General features: G+C 44.8%; 2 protein-coding genes across 2 annotated transcripts in view; both read left to right on the forward strand.

Annotated features, from left to right (window-relative positions):
- LOC309569003 (B-cell receptor CD22-like) overlaps window positions 1-20060 on the forward strand; it is a gene marked incomplete at both ends in the record, with an annotated part of 263576 nt that overhangs the window by 178101 nt on the left and 65415 nt on the right. The gene's annotated exons all lie outside the window — the stretch shown is intronic.
- Window positions 1-20060, forward strand: part of LOC309568344 (B-cell receptor CD22-like) — a gene marked incomplete at its 3' end in the record, with an annotated part of 91726 nt that overhangs the window by 48402 nt on the left and 23264 nt on the right. The window contains exon 9 of the mRNA XM_082274007.1: window positions 14730-14805. Coding sequence (XP_082130133.1) covers window positions 14730-14805 — 76 coding nt within the window. The remainder of the gene's footprint in view (window positions 1-14729; window positions 14806-20060) is intronic.

The following is a 20060-nucleotide window of genomic DNA, read 5'->3' on the forward strand; positions in this document are numbered from 1 at the left end:
ATTTTGCCAAGGCACCCCTGAAGAAACCTCAAGGCACACCAGTGTGCCTGGGCACCCTGGTTGAAAAAGGCTGACTTAGGAGATCCGCCCGCTCTGTTTACACAGGCGGGCGGATCTCCAAACTAGATTCCCAGATTATTGGGGAAGAGCAGCGGCGATCGTCGCCGCTCCTCCCCTGGCCCGACTCCCGCTGTGACTGAAAACAGCGGGAGCGCGCCTCCGGCGGCGCTCACGCGCCGCCTACAGGGGGAGGAGTCTAGCGACGTAGTACTACATCGCTAGATGATAACGAGCCACGTTGCTGCAGTAGCAGCAACGTAAGCAGACGTTATGTGGTTAAAGAAGCTCAATAAAAATGTGTAAAAGAGCCCAAAAAAAGTACAAGCTGCTTCAAGCTGAAATAAAAGCACAAACGCCTGTAAAAGCAGCTTTTTTCATGAGCTGCAGTGTGCATGAGCCCTAAAATATCACAACACAGACTCGAAGGCCTCCAGCACATGGACATTGAGAGGCTGAAAAAAGCACAAGCAAAAGGCCTCATGTACACTACAGCACAAAAAGAAAAAGCTGCTTCTTCAGGCGTTTGAGCTTTTTTTTTTTTTTTTACTGTAAACTCCCCTCCATGTGGGCCTATGTATCAAAGAACACTCTAGGTTTTTTCAGGATTTTAGTGGCAGTGGAATTTAGAGACAGCCCCAGCCAAATCACTTGTGCGTTCAGGAGAGGAGCTTTTGAGCATAAAAAACACTCAAAAGCTCCTTAACACACATTAATGCTCAAAGGTTTTACCCCCCCTTAACGGCCAGCCCATTGCGCGATACAGCACTGACAATTGCGCGGTTGTGCATCGCTGTACCCAAGAACAATGTGTGTCCTTTCTTTTCTCTGCAAATAGAGCTTTCTTTTGGTGGTACTTGATCACCTGTGCAGTTTTTATTTTTTGCACTATAAACAAAAAAGAGCGACAATTTTGAAAAAAAAAAAAAAACAATATTTTTTACTTTCTGCTATAAAACACATCCAATATGAATATTTAAAAAAATCAAATGTTTTCATTCATTTAGGCCAATATGTATTCTGCTACGTATTTTTGGTAAAAAAAAAAATCCCAATAAGTGTATATTGATTGGTTTGCGTAAAAGTTATAGTGTCTACAATCGATGCAATATTTTTATGATATTTCTATTTTTTTATTTTTTTTTTTACTAGTAATGGCGGTGATCAGCAATTTTTAGCGGGGGCTGCGACATTGTGGACAAATCGGACATCTAACTGACACTTTTTGGGGGCCAGTGACACTGATACAGTGATCAGTGCTAAAAACAATGAAATGCACTGTCACTGCAGTATTGACACTGGCAGGGAACGGGTTAACATCAGGAGCGATCAAAGGGTTAAGTGTGCTTACTAACTGTGTGGGGGATGCACTGATTGGGGGAAGACAGAGATCAATGTTCCTGCCTAGCAGGAACACAAGATCGCCATCTTGTCCCTCTGCAGAACGGCGATTGCTTCTCCCGAAGATGATCGCGGGTGGCCGGACCCGTTGATTGACATCCCTGCTAGCCAATCACGATGCAATTGTGCCTCCGGTAATGCGATGGTGCCATCTAGTGGCTATAGAACGAAATGGCGTACAGGTACGTTGTTTCACGTGATAGTGCCACATTGCCGCAGTAAATACACGGTGGCCAGTTGGCAAGTGGTTAACAGCGGTATTGCTTGTTGCAGGTGCCGCTAGCGCTCTATGTGATGTCATCAGTGTCACTCTCTGCATCATTACACTCTGAATACAGGGTGCCAGGACAATGGCTCCTCAGGGGATGGGTCCATGATGTCCTCCACTTACATTATGTCCTCAGTCTTCTGGGTGATGCTGGACTTCATTTAACATGAAAGACTGAGATCAAATTGTGATGGAGAAGTAGTACTGTAGGGAGTAGAGCTAATAAGGGAATTAGTATTGCAGCCAGAGCTGCATGGGCTCTTTGGTCTTTCCTGTCTTGTCTTATGTAACATTGCTCAATATACAGTAAGTAAGTACAGTAGCATTCATTGTACACGCTAAGGCTCTTATACATTTCTTCTACACAGATACCAAAGCTGGTAAAGGTGGTAACAAAGTAATTTCCAATTTATTTCTGATTCTGGGGATTTTGGCTGGAGTCATCCTTCTGATTGTGATTGCCTACTTTTACACAAGGTAAGATAGACACCCAAGGAAACTACAGGCAGTTTTTGGTCCAAGCTAGCTTTAGTCATAAGACACTATCAAGAACTTCCAGTCGACACTCAAAGACTGGAAAAATTGGATTTTTGTACTTACCGTAAAATTCATTTCTATTTTGTTCATTGTCGGACACAGCGCTCCATAAATCATAACTACTGGGTTATATTGCCTCCTCCGGGAGTAGGACTAGGCAGAACAAAAAACACCTGGCTACATCCATGGGCTGTCTTCAGCTTGATATATAACTCCCCTCTCTGCTCTAGACAATCAGTTTAGTAGCAAGCCGTATTAGAAGTATTAGAACTCCATAGAGGGGTGGGTGCGGTGTCCGTCGATAAACTCAGAGAAAAGGATTTTACGGCAAGTACAAAAATCCCATTTTCTCTTTCATTCATTAATGGACACAGCGCTCCATAAATCATAACTATTGGGACTTCCAAAAGCAGTGCCAAAAGGATAATGAGAGGTGGGCAAAATAACCCAAGGCTAAACATAAGAGCCCATGACCAGGACACAGGAGCCTTAACCGGGTCACAGGAGCCCGGTAAATATCATACAGCCCAGGCAACAGTAGCTCCCCACAATCACTTGCAGCACAGGCAACTGTAGCCTCCCACAATCACATGCAGTCCAGGAAACAGTAGCCTCCCACAATCTCCTGCAGCCCAGGCAACAGTAGTCTTTCACAATCTTCTGCAGCCCAGGCAACAGTAGTCTCCCACAATTACCTGCAGCCCAGGCAACAGTAGCCTCCCAAAATCTCCTGCAGCCCAGGCAACAGTATCCTCCCACAATCTCCTCTAGCCCAGGCAACAGTATCCTCCTGCAATCTCCTCTAGCACAGGCAACAGTAGTCTCCCACAATCACCTGCAGCCCAGGCAACATTAGCCTCCCACAATCACCTGCAGGCCAGGCAACAGTAGCCTCCCACAATCTCCTGCAGTCCAGGCAAAAGTTTCCACCCACAATCTCCTCCAGCCCAGGTAACAGTAGCTTCCCACAATCTCCTGCAGCCCAGACAACAGTAGCCTCCCACATTCTTCTGCAGCCCAGGCAACAGTAGTCTCCCACAATCTCCTGCAGCCCAGACAACAGTAGCCTCCCACAATCTTCTGCAGCCCAAGCAACAGTAGCCTCCCACAATCTCCTGCAGCCCAGACAACAGTAGCCTCCCACAATCTTCTGCAGCCCAGGCAACAGTAGCCTCCCACAATCTCTTGCAGCCCAGGTAACAGTAGCCTCCCACAATCTCTTCCAACCCAGGCAACAGTAGCCTCCCAAAATCACCTGTAGCCCAGGCAACAGTAGTCTCCCACAATCACCTGTAGCCCAGGCAACAATAGTCTCCCACAATTACCTGCAGCCCAGGCAACAGTAGCCTCCCACAATCTACTACAGCCCAGCCAACAGTAGCCTCCCACAATCTCTTGCAGCCCAGCCAACAGTAGCCTCCCACAATCTCCTGCAGCCCAGGCAACAGCAGTCTCCCACAATCTCCTGCAGCCCAGGCAACAGTAGCCTCCCACAATCTCCTGCAGCTCAGGCAACAGTAGCCTCCCACAATCTCCTACAGCCCAGGCAACAGCAGTCTCCTACAGCCCAGGCAACATCAGTCTCCCACAATCTCCTGCCGCCCAGGCAACAGTAGTCTCTCACAATCTCCTGCAGCCCAGGCAACAGTAGCCTCCCACAATCTCCTGCAGCCCAGGCAACAGCAGTCTCCCACAATCTCCTGCCGCCCAGGCAACAGTAGTCTCTCACAATCTCCTGCAGCCCAGGCAACAGTAGCCTCCCACAATCTCCTACAGCCCAGGCAACAGCAGTCTCCTACAGCCCAGGCAACATCAGTCTCCCACAATCTCCTGCCGCCCAGGCAACAGTAGTCTCTCACAATCTCCTGCAGCCCAGGCAACAGTAGCCTCCCACAATCTTCTGCAGCCCAGGCAACAGCAGTCTCCCACAATCTCCTGCAGCCCAGGCAACAGCAGTCTCCCACAATCTCCTGCAGCCCAGGCAACAGTAGCCTCCCACAATCTCTTGCAGCCCAGACAACAGTATCCTCCCACAATCTCCTGCAGCCCAGACAACAGTATCCTCCCACAATCTCCTCCAGCCCAGACAACAGTATCCTCCCACAATCTCCTCCAGCCCAGACAACAGTAGTCTCCCACAATCTTCTGCAGCCCAGACAACAGTAGCCTCCCACAATCTCCTGAAGCCCAGACAACAGTATCCTCCCACAATCTCCTCCAGCCCAGACAACAGTAGTCTCCCACAATCTTCTGCACCCCAGACAACAGTAGCCTCCCACGATCTCCTGCTGCCTAGGCTCTGGTGGTTCACAGAGTGTGAATCAAAGGCTGTTTTCTGTTACTCAGTAGTTGGGGCAGCTACAGCAAGATCACAATGCCCAGTCTTGTGAGAAGCTAGACCATGTGTTGTTCCTGGGAAGGTGTCATGGTGGGTTCAGGAATCTGTGTATCAGGAAGAAAAATAGTTTGCACCTTTTATATCTTATAACATAATAAATCCCCCCCATCCCCTCCCCCTTTACCCTCCCTTCCCCCCCCCTTATTTTATTCCCCCCCCCAATTGCCTCATATGACTACTGATATTTGCCATATCGTCCATGTGAAAGGTACTTAACGTCACCCCCAGTCATACTCCCGTTCTGTGCACAACTCGCTTTACTGGTAGGTGGACATGACCTGGCCTCCGACACAGCAAGTTCCCCTGTCGGGACCCAGACCGGTTCGTCAATGCACTTGGCTTTTCTTTTTACCTCGGAACTCTTTCGATGCTGGGTGGTTTTCCTATATATGATTCATTGGTCATTGTTCGTATGGTATTCCCACTGTTTGTTACCACTGTGCCATACTGGCTATCTTATGTACTTTCAACAGACATGTATTACCTGATGTGACTTTGAATTGTTAATTTTTGGCTATATTCACACTGATACTGTTTTTGTCTTACTTGAAATATTAAAAAAAAGAAAAAAAAGTATTGGAGAGGGACTAAAGAGCCCATTTAGTACACCTAAGTCATAAACTTTTCTTCCATTTATTTTAACAGAACAGTATATAAAATCACTTGTAGGAATGAAGCATGAGTATCAAAATGATTAAGGCCCCTTTCACACGATCAGATCAATCAGGTCCACCTGTCTGTTTTTTTAGGCAGACCTGATTGGGCCACCCATTCTACTCTATGGGGAGGCGGATGTCAGCGGACATGATCCGCTGAAAACAGATGGATGGTGATATGTACGCAATCTGTCCAGTGGGTTGGATGGCCTGTCCGTTTTCATCCGATCTCCCCATAGAGGAGAGCAGGACTGACAGGTCCATCTCTGCACAGTGAGCAGAGACAGATCTGTCATCCACCTCAGTGGAGAGATCCCCGCTGAGCAAGTGGAGTCCGTGAAAACGGATCCGCCCCATGTGAAATGGGCCTGAAACAGGTTTTCGAACATTGAAATTTTGAAACCAGGTCACAATCATGTATCATATTTTAACTTTATATTTTATGAATTTGTGGTTTAAGTATGAATTGGAAGCTATCTTTAGTGTTGAGATATCAATATTTTTGCTAAACAGTACTATTACAGTACAGTAATTATAATGAATATTTTTTTTTTTTATAGAAATAAAGCATGTCAGACATCATCAAGCCAGGAGGTATGCTTTTAAAGGAAATGTATCGTGTTTTTGCATAATTATGTATTCATTTAATTACCATGCTTGGGGCCAGGGCCGGCCCTACCATGGGTCCCGTTGGGTCCATTGGACCTAGGCAGCACTTGGAGAGGGGCAGCAAATTGACTCCCAAGATTTTTATTTTCCAGCAGTTTTGTGGGTCATCAGTTTGCGGCGTGTTACAGGCGGCATTTCCCCATCTCATACTGCCGCCCGTAGTGCAAACTGAATAGTATGAGGGGGGGGGGGGAGAGCAACATCCCTCACGTGATTGTGGTGTGCGCAATGATGTCAGACATCGGTGCACTCCATCTCACGCAGGGTAGGCTGGATCTTCTAGGGCGGGGGGGGCGCGGCAGACACAGGAGTGACAAGAGGACTAAGGACAGACAGTGGGTGTTTGGTGGCCAGTCAAGGTGAGTTATGGAAGAAGATAACAGTATATATAATTATTTCAAAATTTTATATTTATATAAAATAATGGATGTGGGGGCCTTTTGGTGGGTGTTTTTTTTTTTTTTTTGGGGGGGGGGGGGGGTAGCATTTCACTCTTGGACAATGTCTTGGGCCAGCCCTGCTTGGGGCTAAGAAAGTATTATTTTAAAAAATACTGTATTTTAATATAGTAAAAATTAGAATGTAATATTTATTAGTGGAGTCCAGGTTGTGCATGAGTAGGCTGCCCATTGGCTACATGGGAATAGAAAAGCAAAGGTGTGCTTAGGTGACAGTCAGTCAAATATCACTGGATATTTGTGAGATACTATGGATATAATTCCATAGTAACATTTTCAATTTTTCTTCATTTTTGAAACCCAAATCTTAAGGGAGTGTTTTTCTTTTTCTCTTTCTTCTCATCCACAGAATCTACAACCACCGGATGTCACATATGAGGATCTTGTGAGAACAGAGGTTTCACATGTATATGATACTCTAAAGGTAATGCAATAACCTGTGTATTTTAATTTATGCAAAGCTAAATACAAGTGCACAAAATAACACAGATTGTACTATTTATTTAATAGGAAGGTTAAAATGCTTAAATTGCACTTACAAAGACCCCTGAGCACAAAACCAGGTAACAGCTGCACATGGTGGAGAAGGTTTTTATTGATCCTGTCCTGGTTTTGATGCATTTTTTTTTTCTTTCACCAGAACGGGTATTTTTTTTCTCCCAAGTGTCAGTTACAAGAAAGATTCATCTGTTTAGATACACCAGCCTTTTTCAACCATGGTGCCTTGAGGTTTCTTCAGGGATGCCTTGGCAAAAATGCATAGAAATTGCCCAAAAAATGTATACAAGCCAGCGGGTGGATGACGGCTGCCTTTTAGTTACATAAAGCCACAGGTTTTCGTTGTGCACCATTACAGCCTTCTAGCTGCCAGAGTCCTAACGACCAATGGCATCATCAGTTGATATGGAGGACATTAGTCCCCTGCACAGCATCCTTCTTCCCCCCTCTCCCGCCCGTCTCCCTCAGTGTTGGGGTCACATTAGCTGGGTGATGGAGAAAAACTGGATAAGAAGAGAAACATTGGACTACTAGTCAGTACCAGTTTGCAAAAGTGTATTTGCTTTGGAAGAATAAATCCCCTCTAACGTTGAGTGTTTTACTAGTGCGGATGTTGCTGCATTATGTAAAACGATTAGAATAATTTTTACATTTTAGAATGCAGTGCCTCGAGACTGTCCATAATTTTTAGAGGGTGCCTCAAGATTTCCATAATTTTTAAAGGGTGCCTCGAGATTGTCCATCATTTTAGAGGGTGCCTCAAGATTTCCATGATTTTTAAAGGGTGTCTCGAGATTGTCCATAATTTTTAGAGGGTGCCTCAAGATTTTCCATAATATTTAGAGGGTGCCTCAAGATTTCTACAATTTCTAAAGGGTGCCTTGAGATTGTCCATAATTTTTAGAGGGTGCCTCAAGATTTCCATGATTTGTAAAGGGTGCCCTGATTAAAAAAAGGTTGAGAAACACTAAGCTACACATCTGTCCAGGGTTCAAGTGCTTGGATTGTGCCTGTGTGCACACGAGTCTTTGTAAGAGCAATAGAAGAATGTTAATGTTGGCAATTAATAATATGATCTGTGCTATTCGGCGACGGTGCGAATGGGTTTTGTTTTGTTGTAGCCTTAAGTATTCATGGATTCATGGGCTTCAAGATTGTCTAAAGCAGTAGTAAACTGCAAATTAAAAAACAAACAAAAAAACCTGCAAGCCAAAGCTATAGTGTGCTAGTATGCATTGAATCGCATACTAGCACATTATGTGAAACTTACCTTAAACAAAGCCATCCAGCGGCGCCCTGTTAATGCTGACAGGCTTCCATCTTCCTTCCGTGTTGGCGGGCTACGGTCCTTTGATTTGATGAGCCACAATGATGTCATTCCAGCGCATATGCATGGGAGCCACTGTTCACGGCACTGGGCTTTGAAGGAATGGTACGGGTGTGCCAATCCTTCGGAGTGCATGCATCGGTGAGCTTCAAAAGTAAATATCTCCTAAACAGTGCATGTTTAGGAGATATTTAGAGTACCTACAGGTAAGCCTTATTATAGGCTTACCTCTAGATAAAAATAAACCATAGGAGTTTACTCCTTCTTTAGCCCCTTCAGGCAGACCATACGCAAATATGCGGCCCCCACCTCAACTGGGCTTGTTTGCCATGGGGTGGCATATTTGCGTATCTCCCTTTGTGCTGAAAGTGTGCCGTGCACATCACAGAGACCGGGGGCCCACTGGGAACCCCCGGGCTCCATTCTAACGATCGGGACCCAGAACGGCCGATTCCAGGTCACCTGATCACTGTGATAGCCTCCGTTTGGCTATCACAATGATCAGTCACTATGAAGCCTCCCTGTCTGGGAATTGATAAGAGGGATACATTGTATCTTTTTCTGTCCTTGCAGAGATAGAAAAAAAAAAGTATAAGTAAAGTGTAGAAAAAATAATATGAAGTAAAATAGTTTAAAAATAAAACAAAAAAAATAACTAGATCAAGGTTTGATCTTGGTCAGTGCCAGAGTTAGTGTTTGGGTCAGGGTCAGTATTTTTTATTATTATTGTTAGTATCAATGTTAGTTAATGTCAGTGTCAGTGGGATTTAGGTAGGATTTAAAACAAAAAAAAAAATGCTCACTATCGTTTCTGAGCTGTGGTATCGTTGCGATCGTCAGGATCAGTAGAATTTATTTTGGGTACACACACATATATATATATATATATATATATATATATATATATATACACATACACATATATATATATATATATATATATATATATATATATATATATATATATATATATACACATATATATATATATATATACATACATATATATATATATATTTTTTTTTTATATTTTGGGCCAGTTTTCCTTTGATAAAAAAGAAAAGAAAACAATCAGGAGATATCCATTTATTCATTAATATTTACCACCAAATAAAAGCCCAATTTGTCCTGAAAAAAAACAAGGCATAATCCACCTGGAAGCACAAAGTAGTCGTAATGATATATCGGTTTTACTAACACATGCCAAAAATGGAAAATTGGGTTTAGGCATTTAGATTTGTTTTACCCCTAGGCAGGAAGAGGTTAAGGATATTTTAGATTGACTTTGACTAGAGGAAGTCTGACAGCTTTAGAGGCGAGCTTGTTTTATATGAAAATTGTTACCATTGTGACATCTACAATAAAGAAGTCACCATCCCAAAGAAACAGCTTAGTATTGGGAGAAATGTCTTACATCTAGATTTTGAATATGTACAGCATTGCTAAGTACTGGGGAGTCATACAATGTGCTTGGTTGGTTGCCCTTCCAGAGAATATTTCAGTTATAATAAAAAAAAATATTATATATACATTTTTTTTTTCTTACAGCCATCATTCCCTCCTCAACCTGCAGATGGAGATTTACCTTCAGATAATCATTATGAAAACCTTCAGAGACAAGAATGAAAGAAACTCCTATATGAGTTACTAGCAAAAGTAAATATATTCGTTAAAAAGTAGAAAAAAAAAATGACATGTTACCAATGAGAGATCAGTGTTTTCTTTGTTTTAATATATATATTTTTTTCTCAAATATTTTTTATTGCCGGCCGGCAATCATATCTACCACCCATTCCCACCTCCCGGGACGGACGGCTGGCTGGCTGCCCAAACCAGAGTCTGTGACATCTTGTAGCGCCTGTTTGTCAACGGGGAAAATGTCAATACGAGAGTAGGATAACTGAGAGGAAGAGAAGTAAGAAAAGTCTCTTTCTGATCCATGGTGACATCTCCATACGTCAAATACGCCATTAGCTCGAAGAAAGGGGTTCAGAGCCAGGCGTTGGTGGCGGGTCGAAGACTATTGTGTCTATATTAGGGTCTCCAACAATATTGAAGTCCCCTCCCATTATAATTCTGTTTTGTTTAATTTGGCTATTTTCTTGTAGATTCGTTTCTAAGCGCCGGTTCACATTGCAGCGACGCTACTTCGCACCGCGACCTCGGAGGTCGCGGTGTGAGCAGCGCGCCGCGACCTCGGAGCGGCCGCCACGGACTTCATAACATTGAAGTCTATGGCGGTCGCCTCTGGGTCGCCCCAAAGAAGCTCCGGACCCTTTTTCTAGGTCGGAGCGACTTGTGTCGCTCCTATTAGAACGGGTCCGCAGCTTCCCTATGGGAGACGACCTGCGGCGACCTGTGAGGCGACCAGGTCGCCTCACAGGTCGCCCTAGTGTGAACCGGCACTAAAAGTGGAGTTGTTGTTTATTTAGGCCATACACATTAACTAAGGTGTATGGGATGTTTTTAATGTCACAATTTACAATTAAGTAGCGTCCTTGGGGGTCGGCGGTGGTTTCATGTAGGTTGAATTGTAGGGAATCCCGGAACGCTATTAAGACCCCCATTTTTCTTTTTTGGGTTAGAAGAATTTTCAGGTTTAACGGAGGGGTTTTAGACAGTGCAAAGTGTTTCCTGCACTAGGATTATATCCGCCTTTTGGGTGTTAGCCTCTCTGAGTAGTGCAGATCTCTTCTGAGGGGTGTTTAAACCCCTGGCGTTGATGAAAATACGTTTGAATGCCATGTCAGGGAAGGGGTGTGGCTCTGGAGACCTCAGGTGGTGGGCTCAGTCAGAATATCCAGAAACAAAGAGCAGCTAGTATAGGGATGGGTTGGTAGGGTATTTAAAAAGTGGGAGACCAAGTGTGTTTATGCACTTGATCTCAATGGGCAGTAACTACTGCACAAAACAGCTGACGGGGGGTAATCAGACTTACCGTAACGTAGGTAGGTCTATAACAAAACATTTCAAGCGGGCGGAAACAAGTGAAAGGTACTGCAGGAATCCAGCTCTTGTAAGATCAGGGACAATTGAAGCTACCAAGTATCTCACTCGTCCTGGGAGGCTCCCCCAGTCTCCATTTGATGAATTGGTTGTTCTCATGGATCCGGACTGTTCTCAGGGATGATATGCCAGGCTTTCAGTAGTTGGAGGACCATAGCTATGGTCCTTACTGGTGCATGATAAGTAGTTTGGTAGGGAATCCCCACTTGTATGGGATTTTGTGATTCTGGAGAGCCTTAGTTATGGTGGCAAGCTGTCTGCGATTTTCCATAGTCGCTGTGGATAGGTCTGCGTAGAGATTTATGAAGGAAAAGGAATCTGGGAGTCTAGGCGCTCTTTTTGCTGCGTGCATGACTCTTTCCTTGACAGTGAAGAAATGTATGCGTGCCAGAACATCTCTGGGTGTAGAGGGCGGCAGGTGGGGAGGTTTTTGGAGCCTATGTACTCTATTAATTTCCAGATCACGCTCAGATAGTTCAGGAACCAGCGTACACATAAGGGATTGCAGGAATTTGGTAAGATCTGATTGGGAGACTGATTATGGAACATTCCGGAAATTGATATTGTTCCTGCGGGAAAGATCTTGCAGATCCGCTAATTTAAGTTTAATGAGTTGGAATTCCTCCTCAAGATCTGTAACTGCATCTACCATTTCATTGTGAGCAGAGTAAAGTTCACTAAGGCCCCTTTCACACAGGCGGACCGTTGAGATCCGCCTGTCAGTTTTTTTGGCGGATCTGAACGGTCATCCCATGCATCTCTATGGGGCATCGGATGTCTTGGGCCTCGATTTGGCCGGGCTGGATGTGGAGGGAGTGTTGCGGGGAGATGACTCCCCTGTTCACCGGAGCTGGAGGGGTTTTCTGGAGGCCGGAGACGGCCCTGTCCCAGGGAGAGCAAGGAGATTTGTGCCGAGCCGCCGCATGTCCTGCCGGCGCCATCTTGGCTGGTAGTGAGGCCCAAAAAAGAAAAGAAGGCGTGAGTTTTTTTAGGAGATTTATATTCCTTCCTTCTTTTGGACATCGCGATCGGGTCACTGCTGGGATACTGGGACACGGATTGGTGTTGTTTGTGGGTCCCTGTGAGGTCATTTTCAGTTGATTTAGCTGTGGATTAAGCAGCCATTCACTCGAGCCATCGAGCCACGCCCCCACAAAGATGTGTTTTGCTGCTCCAATCCTGGTCTGGATGCTTTTTTTTTGTTTTTCTTTGCACCAGACAGGGCTCTTTTCTCCCCAGGCCAGCTACAAGAAATTCATCTGTTGATCTGTTCAACTACATGTAGCACCCTCCTAGGTAGGTGCTAGTGAGAGAGTATAGTTTTTGGCTCTGTCTGCCTATCAGAGGAGCTGCAGGCAAATCTAGATTTCTCTCTGCTTTTTAGAGAGCAGGATCTGTTAGTGAGGTCTGCTCATTGTGCTCAGTATGCGATTCATTATGTCTAGAGAGTGTTTCACACTGGTCCAATAGGGAGGCATGTTGGACAGTGGGGGGGGGGGGGGGGACCTGACAAATGGATGCATAGGCCTTGGTACAGTCCTGATGATTGGCAGGGGCAGGTCACCTCAGTGCATTCTGGGATACTGCATAAAAGCCAGGAGCACATGTGCTATGGGGTCTTTGGCTGGAGAGCAGAGTACAGGGGCTCGTGCTGAGGGGCCTGACCTAAGGGGAGCCACCCCAAGAGTAGGATAGTCAGTGGACGGATGTTGGCAGTCAAGAAAGAGAATACTGAGGAGAGTGTCCTGAAGATAACCTTAGTTCATCAACAGTGGCGGCTGGTGCTCGGTAATTCGGGGGGGGGGGGTCGGCAAACCCCCTTCCCCCACCCCCCCCCCCCCGGTCGGTCGGTTGGTCAGGTCGTCAGGTCAGTCAGTTAGCCAGGTGACACATTCCTCCTCCCCCCTCTCTCTCTGTCTCTTTGCCTCCTTACCTCTTCCCCTCCTTCCCCCTGTCGGGAGTCAGGCAGTGCTGGATGGCTGAGCCGCTGTCCTCCTCCAGCCACCGTGTGTCTTCTGCCTCTTCCTGGCCACTGGCCAGTAAGATCCCTTTTCTTTTCAACCAATCAGGAAAGGGATCTAACAAACCCTCTGCCTAATTGGCTGGGAGGAGAGTCAGTGTGACAATAGTGAATATTCGTTCGCTATTGTCACACAAGTGGATGGGCTCGAAGTGCAGAGCCTCTGGCTCTAATCACGTGCTTCAAAAAAAAAAAAAATAATCCCCCATTGGAATCCATGCATCCGGCGCCCTGCATGTAGATTAGGGGGCCGGACGCATGGATGGCGGGGCGGCGCCCCTGCACCCTCAATGGACGGGCCGCCCCTGTTTATCAAGTCATCTTAGGAAAGAGACCTAAATCTAAATTCACCTCAGTGGCATGGTGGGTCAACAGCCTAGCAGTACCAAGAGATAGAAGTCCTCCAGTATTGTGAATAGTTAATTTCGGAGTATCCCACTATTCCCTTCTCCCAACTCTAATTTATAATAAAACCCAAAAACAACTACATACCCCTGGACTGATTATTGGAGGAGCCAAAGAGGAAAAGTGAGAGACTGTGCATGTCAAGGTTGCTAATGGTAACTCAGGGGGAACCCGTAAGTGGGAAATCTGGCAGTCCTCAAGGGGGCAGTGTTTCATACACATCTCCTGCTCAGGGTTTAGGTGTTTAGTTTGTGACTGTGCACACAAGAGTCTTCATAAGAGCAATAAAATTATTTAAATTTGGCAATTAATTGTATGATCTGTGCTATTTGGTGCACCTGTGTTTTGCTCTGTTGTAAAGTCTTGAGTATTCCTGGATACTTTCATGGGCTGCATAATTTGACTTAATACGTTTGTTACCCCCAATACTTCATATTGCTGATATGTGCCTGCTGTATCATGTATTTGTATGACAAAGTATCATGTTCTCTTTGTATTGTTTCCTTTATGTGAAATCCCTGGTGTTCCTGCCAGTCCCTCTGATTTCCTATTAAAAACTGACCATACTAAGCAGGATAGTACAGTGTGGTCAGTTCTCTAGCTGTGCTCAGAACTCAGTCTGCTCTCTTCCAATGATCACACTTGTCCTGACACACCCCTGCTTCACAGCCATTCACTGGGAAGCTCAGTGTGCTTCTGCTTCTCCTCCCCCAGCTCTTATACAGCTGAGAACAGAGGTAATTACTTATTTTAAAAAAAGGTAATTTTAATGATTTTCTAAATATCTATACAAAACATTTTTTGCCTTTCATTTCTATTTTAAAGTGAATAGGTTGTTTTACAGTGTGAGGGTTTACAAATTACTTTTAAGTAGTCCCCAAGATTGTCTTTGACTAGAGTAGTCACTAGTGTAAGTTTAACAGTTTTAGTGGTGAGAATTGGTAAGCGCTAAAGAGTTGTTGGTTGCCTTTCTAGAGAAGACGTCGGCTTTAATCAAAAAAATAATGTATGTCATTTTTTTTATTACAGCCATCATTTCCTACTCAACCTTCAGCTAGAAGAAGAGATTTGCCTTCAGATAATAATTATGAAAACCTTCAGAGAAAATAACAAAAGAAACACCTTTATGAGTTATCAGGAAAATTTAAATACATTCTTTAAGTAGCAGAAGGGAAAAATACATTACATATATTTTATAAGCAATCATTGTATTTTTTAAATGTATAATAAACACCAATTTACAAACATCATGTTTTCAGTGCCACCAGTCCTGTTGGTATTGGTGTTGAAGAAAATATTGCTTGTGTGATATGAATAAATTGAATTGAATGTAAAGCCAACATTTTTATTTTTAAAATGTATATATTTTATATGTTGTTTGGATAGAGTAGGTAGATTGGTCTCTTTGGTTAGATTTCAATGTACTTCCTGTCCAGAGAGGGTGAATCGCCCCAGCAGGGACAACATTACATTTTCTCCATTCACCATGATGTGACAAGTGAAATAATGGTAGATAGAGTGGGTGAATCTCCACAGTGATGAAAAACTAGAGCTTTAAACCATTCCGGGTTCCCCGCTGACTGCTGAATGTAAAGAGAACATGCCAGCAATTAAAAATTATGAAAAAAAAAAATAACGTGGGGGGGCCCCCACCCCAATGCATACCCGCCGGCAGCTGATGAGTCCCAATGCATACCCGCCGGCAGATGATGAGTCCCAATGCATACCCGCCGGCAGCTGATGAGTCCACTACCAATGCATACCCCCCGACAGCGGATGAGTCCCAATGCATTTCCCCCGGCAGCTGATGAGTCCCAATGCATACCCTCGGCAGCTGATAAGTCCCAATGCATATCCATTGGCAGCTGATGAGTCCCAATGCATACCCGCCGGCAGCTGATGAGTCCCAATGCATACCCGCCGGCAGCTGATGAATCCCAATGCACACCCGCCGGCAGCTGATGAGTCCCAATGCATACCCGCCGGCAGCTGATGAGTTCCAATGCATACCCGCCGGCAGCTGATGAGTCCCAATGCATACCCGCCGGCAGCTGATGAATCCCAATGCACACCCGCCGGCAGCTGATGAGTCCCAATGCATACCCGCCGGCAGCTGATGAGTTCCAATGCATACCCGCCGGCAGCTGACGAGTCCCAATGCACACCCGCCGGCAGCTGATGAGTCCCAATGCATACCCACCGGCAGCTGATGAGTCCCAATGCATACCCACCGGCAGCTGATGAGTCCCAATGCACACCCGCCGGCAGCTTATGAGTCCCAATGCATACCCCCCCGGCAGCTGATGAGTCCCAATGCATACCCCCCGGCAGCTGATGAGTCCCAGTGCATACCTGCCGGCAGCTGATGAGTACCAATGCATACCCTCCGGCAGCTGATGAGTCCCAATGCATACCCCCCGGCAGCTGATGAGTCCCAGTGCATACCTGCCGGCAGCTGCTGAGTCATCCGTTGTTAGGTACACAGCAGCCAGCTTCCTGGCCCGCTCCTTAGCAACCAGCTATTGGAGTGTGAACTTCCCAGGTTGTTTCTGAAAAAATACCACATGTGATACCTCCAGCAAAACCCTGGTGATAAATATAGCATGATTTTTTTACTCTCTGTTTCATTTGTGAAATGGACTTACTGCATGTTTTTTCTTTGTGATATTTACCGGCAAATTTTTCATTTTGCAGTAAATGCTGCATCATAATTATTTTTTTCTGAACTAGACGTTTTTTTACTGCATACAATAATTTATGTAAATGAGTCACGTTAGTGAATTGACCCCTTATGCCTCGTACACACGATCAGGTAATCAGACGACTTTTGATTTTTTTCGTACGATTCTGGAAAAGCTTCCTGGTTGCGTAGCTACGTAACGTATAGTGCAAAACAAAAACAATGGCAGCCAGGCTTTTTACGGGTTATTTTCATGTTTCTGATCATGTGTGGTCTTTGTCTATCGATTTTTATCGGACGCATACTGTACTGATTAAACGGTTGTCGTTCGCTAGGCTATCGTACGACAAAAATTTTCGTGTTTGTCCCCTCGGATTTGGTTGGACGCAATGTCGCGTTCGGCTGTCGAAAGCTGTGTACTAACGATCAGATTATCGTGCGATCAAGTCGAAAGCGATATTTTTCGTACGATTATCTGAACATGTGTACGAGATATTAGAGACGGTTCACACTACCACGACCAGAAAGTCGCCCCATGAAGGAGCGACTTTTTAGCAGAGACTTGCAAGAGACTTGTAAGAGAGGCGACTTTGTCTGTGGGGAATGCCTGGGTAATCTTTTTCTTCTTCCTGGAAAGTCTGATCACAGTCGCTTGAAAATAGATAAGGATCCGACTCAGAGGCGACTCCGATTGAAGTCTATGTGTCCCAATGCATACCCGCCGGCAGCTGATGAGTCCCAATGCACACCCGCCGGCAGCTGATGAGTCCCAATGCATACCCGCCGGCAGCTGATGAGTCCCAATGCATACCCACCGGCAGCTGATGAGTCCCAATGCATACCCGCCGGCAGCTGATGAGTCCCAATGCACACCCGCCGGCAGCTGATGAGTCCCAATGCACACCCGCCGGCAGCTGATGAGTCCCAATGCATACCCGCTGGCAGCTGATGAGTCCCAATGCATACCCACCGGCAGCTGATGAGTCCCAATGCACAGCCGCCGGCAGCTGATGAGTCCCAATGCACACCCGCCGGCAGCTGATGAGTCCCAATGCATACTCACCGGCAGCTGATGAGTCCCAATGCATACCCGCCAGCAGCTGATGAGTCCCAATGCATACCCGCCGGCAGCTGTACTGATTAAACGGTTGTCCTTCGCTAGGCTATCGTACGACAAAAGTTTTCGTGTTTGTCCCCTCGGATTTGGTTGGACGAAATGTTGCGTTCGGCTGTCGAAAGCTGTGTACTAACTATCAGATTATCGTGCGATCAAGTCGAAAGCGATATTTTTCATACGATTATCTGAACATGTGTACGAGATATTAGAGACGGTTCACACTACCACGACCAGAAAGTCGCCCCATGAAGGAGCGACTTTTTAGCAGAGACTTGCAAGAGACTTGTAAGAGAGGCGACTTTATCTGTGGGGAATGCCTGGGTAATCTTTTTCTTCTTCCTGGAAAGTCTGATCACAGTCGCTTGAAAATAGATAAGGATCCGACTCAGAGGCGACTCCCATTGAAGTCTATGTGTACAAATCGGATAGAAGTGGCCTTGAAGTAGTACAGGAACCTTTTCTGAAGTCGGAGCGACTTCAGTAGTGCATATTAAAACGACTCTCATTCATTTACATTGAATTTGTCCAATAACAAGAGACTTGGGGCGACTTGAGGGCACACAAGTCGCGTCCCAAGTCGGAGTAGTGTGAACCGGCTCTAAACATTGTATAACAAACACTCTAAATGTATATAAACACCCAACTCCAAATTTGAATGAATGAGATGTGGCAAGTACCTCAGCAAAATCCTATGTCTTCAGTCTTCAAGTTGAGCGGACCTGATAGGGAACCTATTTTAAATGTACAAGGATGTAAGCTAAAAGATTCAGGACACCCCTGGGCACCTAGAATAAATGATTGTTTTTGTGTTTGCGCTACAATGTTTTATCAAAATGCTAAATTATTTAAATCACTAAATGATCTACCTTATATAATTCTAAATAAATGTGAAGGAACAATTGAGTTACTAAAGGAGATTAAAATTGATATACGAGACACAAATAATTGTTTTTGTGTCTGCGCTACAATATTTTATTAAAGTGCTAAATTATCTACCTTAGATAATTCTAAATAAATGTGAAGGAAAAACTGAGTTGCTAGAGGAGATTCAAATGGATGTATGAGACACAAATAAATCTTATAAGCAACGTTTCTAAAGAATATCTGCCCTTAGAATAATTTTTGGGACAAGGACAACAGCTATTGCTAAAAAAAAAGACCTGTGTCATTTAGTAGAGTTCTGAGGGATAATAACCACAGAACAGTACTAGGGTCTAGCATTGCCCCTACAAATGACATATGCATCATCTGGGGGATACAGATAAAACTGAACCCACCCATTACCAAATAGATTCCAATCAAGCAACCATGCTGCATTTAACCTGATATGAACACAAGCAACCACTTGGAATACACTGCTTATCAGAAGTTGGACCTGATGAGGAACTGCCTGGAAGATGTCAGACCAGTCAGCAGCATCTTGCACCCAAAATACTGTAAAAAGCATATCTGGCTTAGAAAAGGACCAGCAGTAACTGGTCCCACCCCACTATCACCTAAATATGAGCCCCGTAGTGAAGAGCACTAAAAAACGTCTTAGTATATCACTACCTTAGCCATTTTCCATCAAACCATAAATTAGTCTAAGTCATTTATTTATTACAGGTACTTATATAGCACCATCAATTTACGCAGCATTTTACATACATATTGTACATTCCCATCAAAATCGAAGGTCCCTAACTCGCATTCGTACATACACAAACTAGGGCTAATTTACATAGTTACATAGTAGGTGAGGTTGAATAAAGACAATAGCCCATCCAGTTCAACCTGTGTAGGTGTGTGTGGCTGTAATCATCTCTCATACCCCTAAATGTTCTGATCCTTGAGATGTACGTCTAAGAGTCTTTTGAAAGCCACCATACTTCCCGCAGAAACCACCTCTTGTGGTAGAGAATTCCACAATCTTGTAGCCCTAACAGTAAAGAATCATTGCCTGAGGTTAAAACGCTTCTCCTCTAATCGCATTGTATGCCCTCGAGTCCTCATGCAATCCCTTCGACTGAACAGCTTTTTTTCTAAGCTGAGATCCCCATTGAGATATTTATAAATTGCTATCATGTCCCCCCTCAGGCGTCTCTTCTCCAGGGAGAATAAATCAAGCGATTGCAGACGCTCTTCATAATTAAGGTCCTCCAATCCCCTAATTAGTTTAGTTGCCCTTCTCTGGACTCTCTCCAGCTCCAACACATCCCTCCTGAGGACTGGCGACCAGAACTGGACAGAATACTCCAGATGTGGTCGGACCAGAGTTTTATAAAGTGGAAGGATTATAGTCTTATCTCTGGAATACATCCCTTTCTTTATGCATGCTAATATTCTGCTGGCTTTGGCAGCTGCCGCTTGACATTGCATGCTATTGCCTAATCTATCATCCACCAAGACTCCCAGATCTTTCTCCATTTTTGATTCCCCCAAGGGTTCCCCTCCTAACGTGTATTGTTATTTTATGTTTCTAGTCCCCAAGTGCAAAACCTTACACTTCTCCACATTAAACCTCATTTGCCATGTCATTGCCCACTCCGTTATTTTGTCCAGGTCATTCTGCAGGATATCTGCT

This window comes from Pelophylax lessonae (genome assembly GCF_965119305.1).
Source record: "Pelophylax lessonae genome assembly, chromosome: 12".
Taxonomy (NCBI): domain Eukaryota; kingdom Metazoa; phylum Chordata; class Amphibia; order Anura; family Ranidae; genus Pelophylax; species Pelophylax lessonae.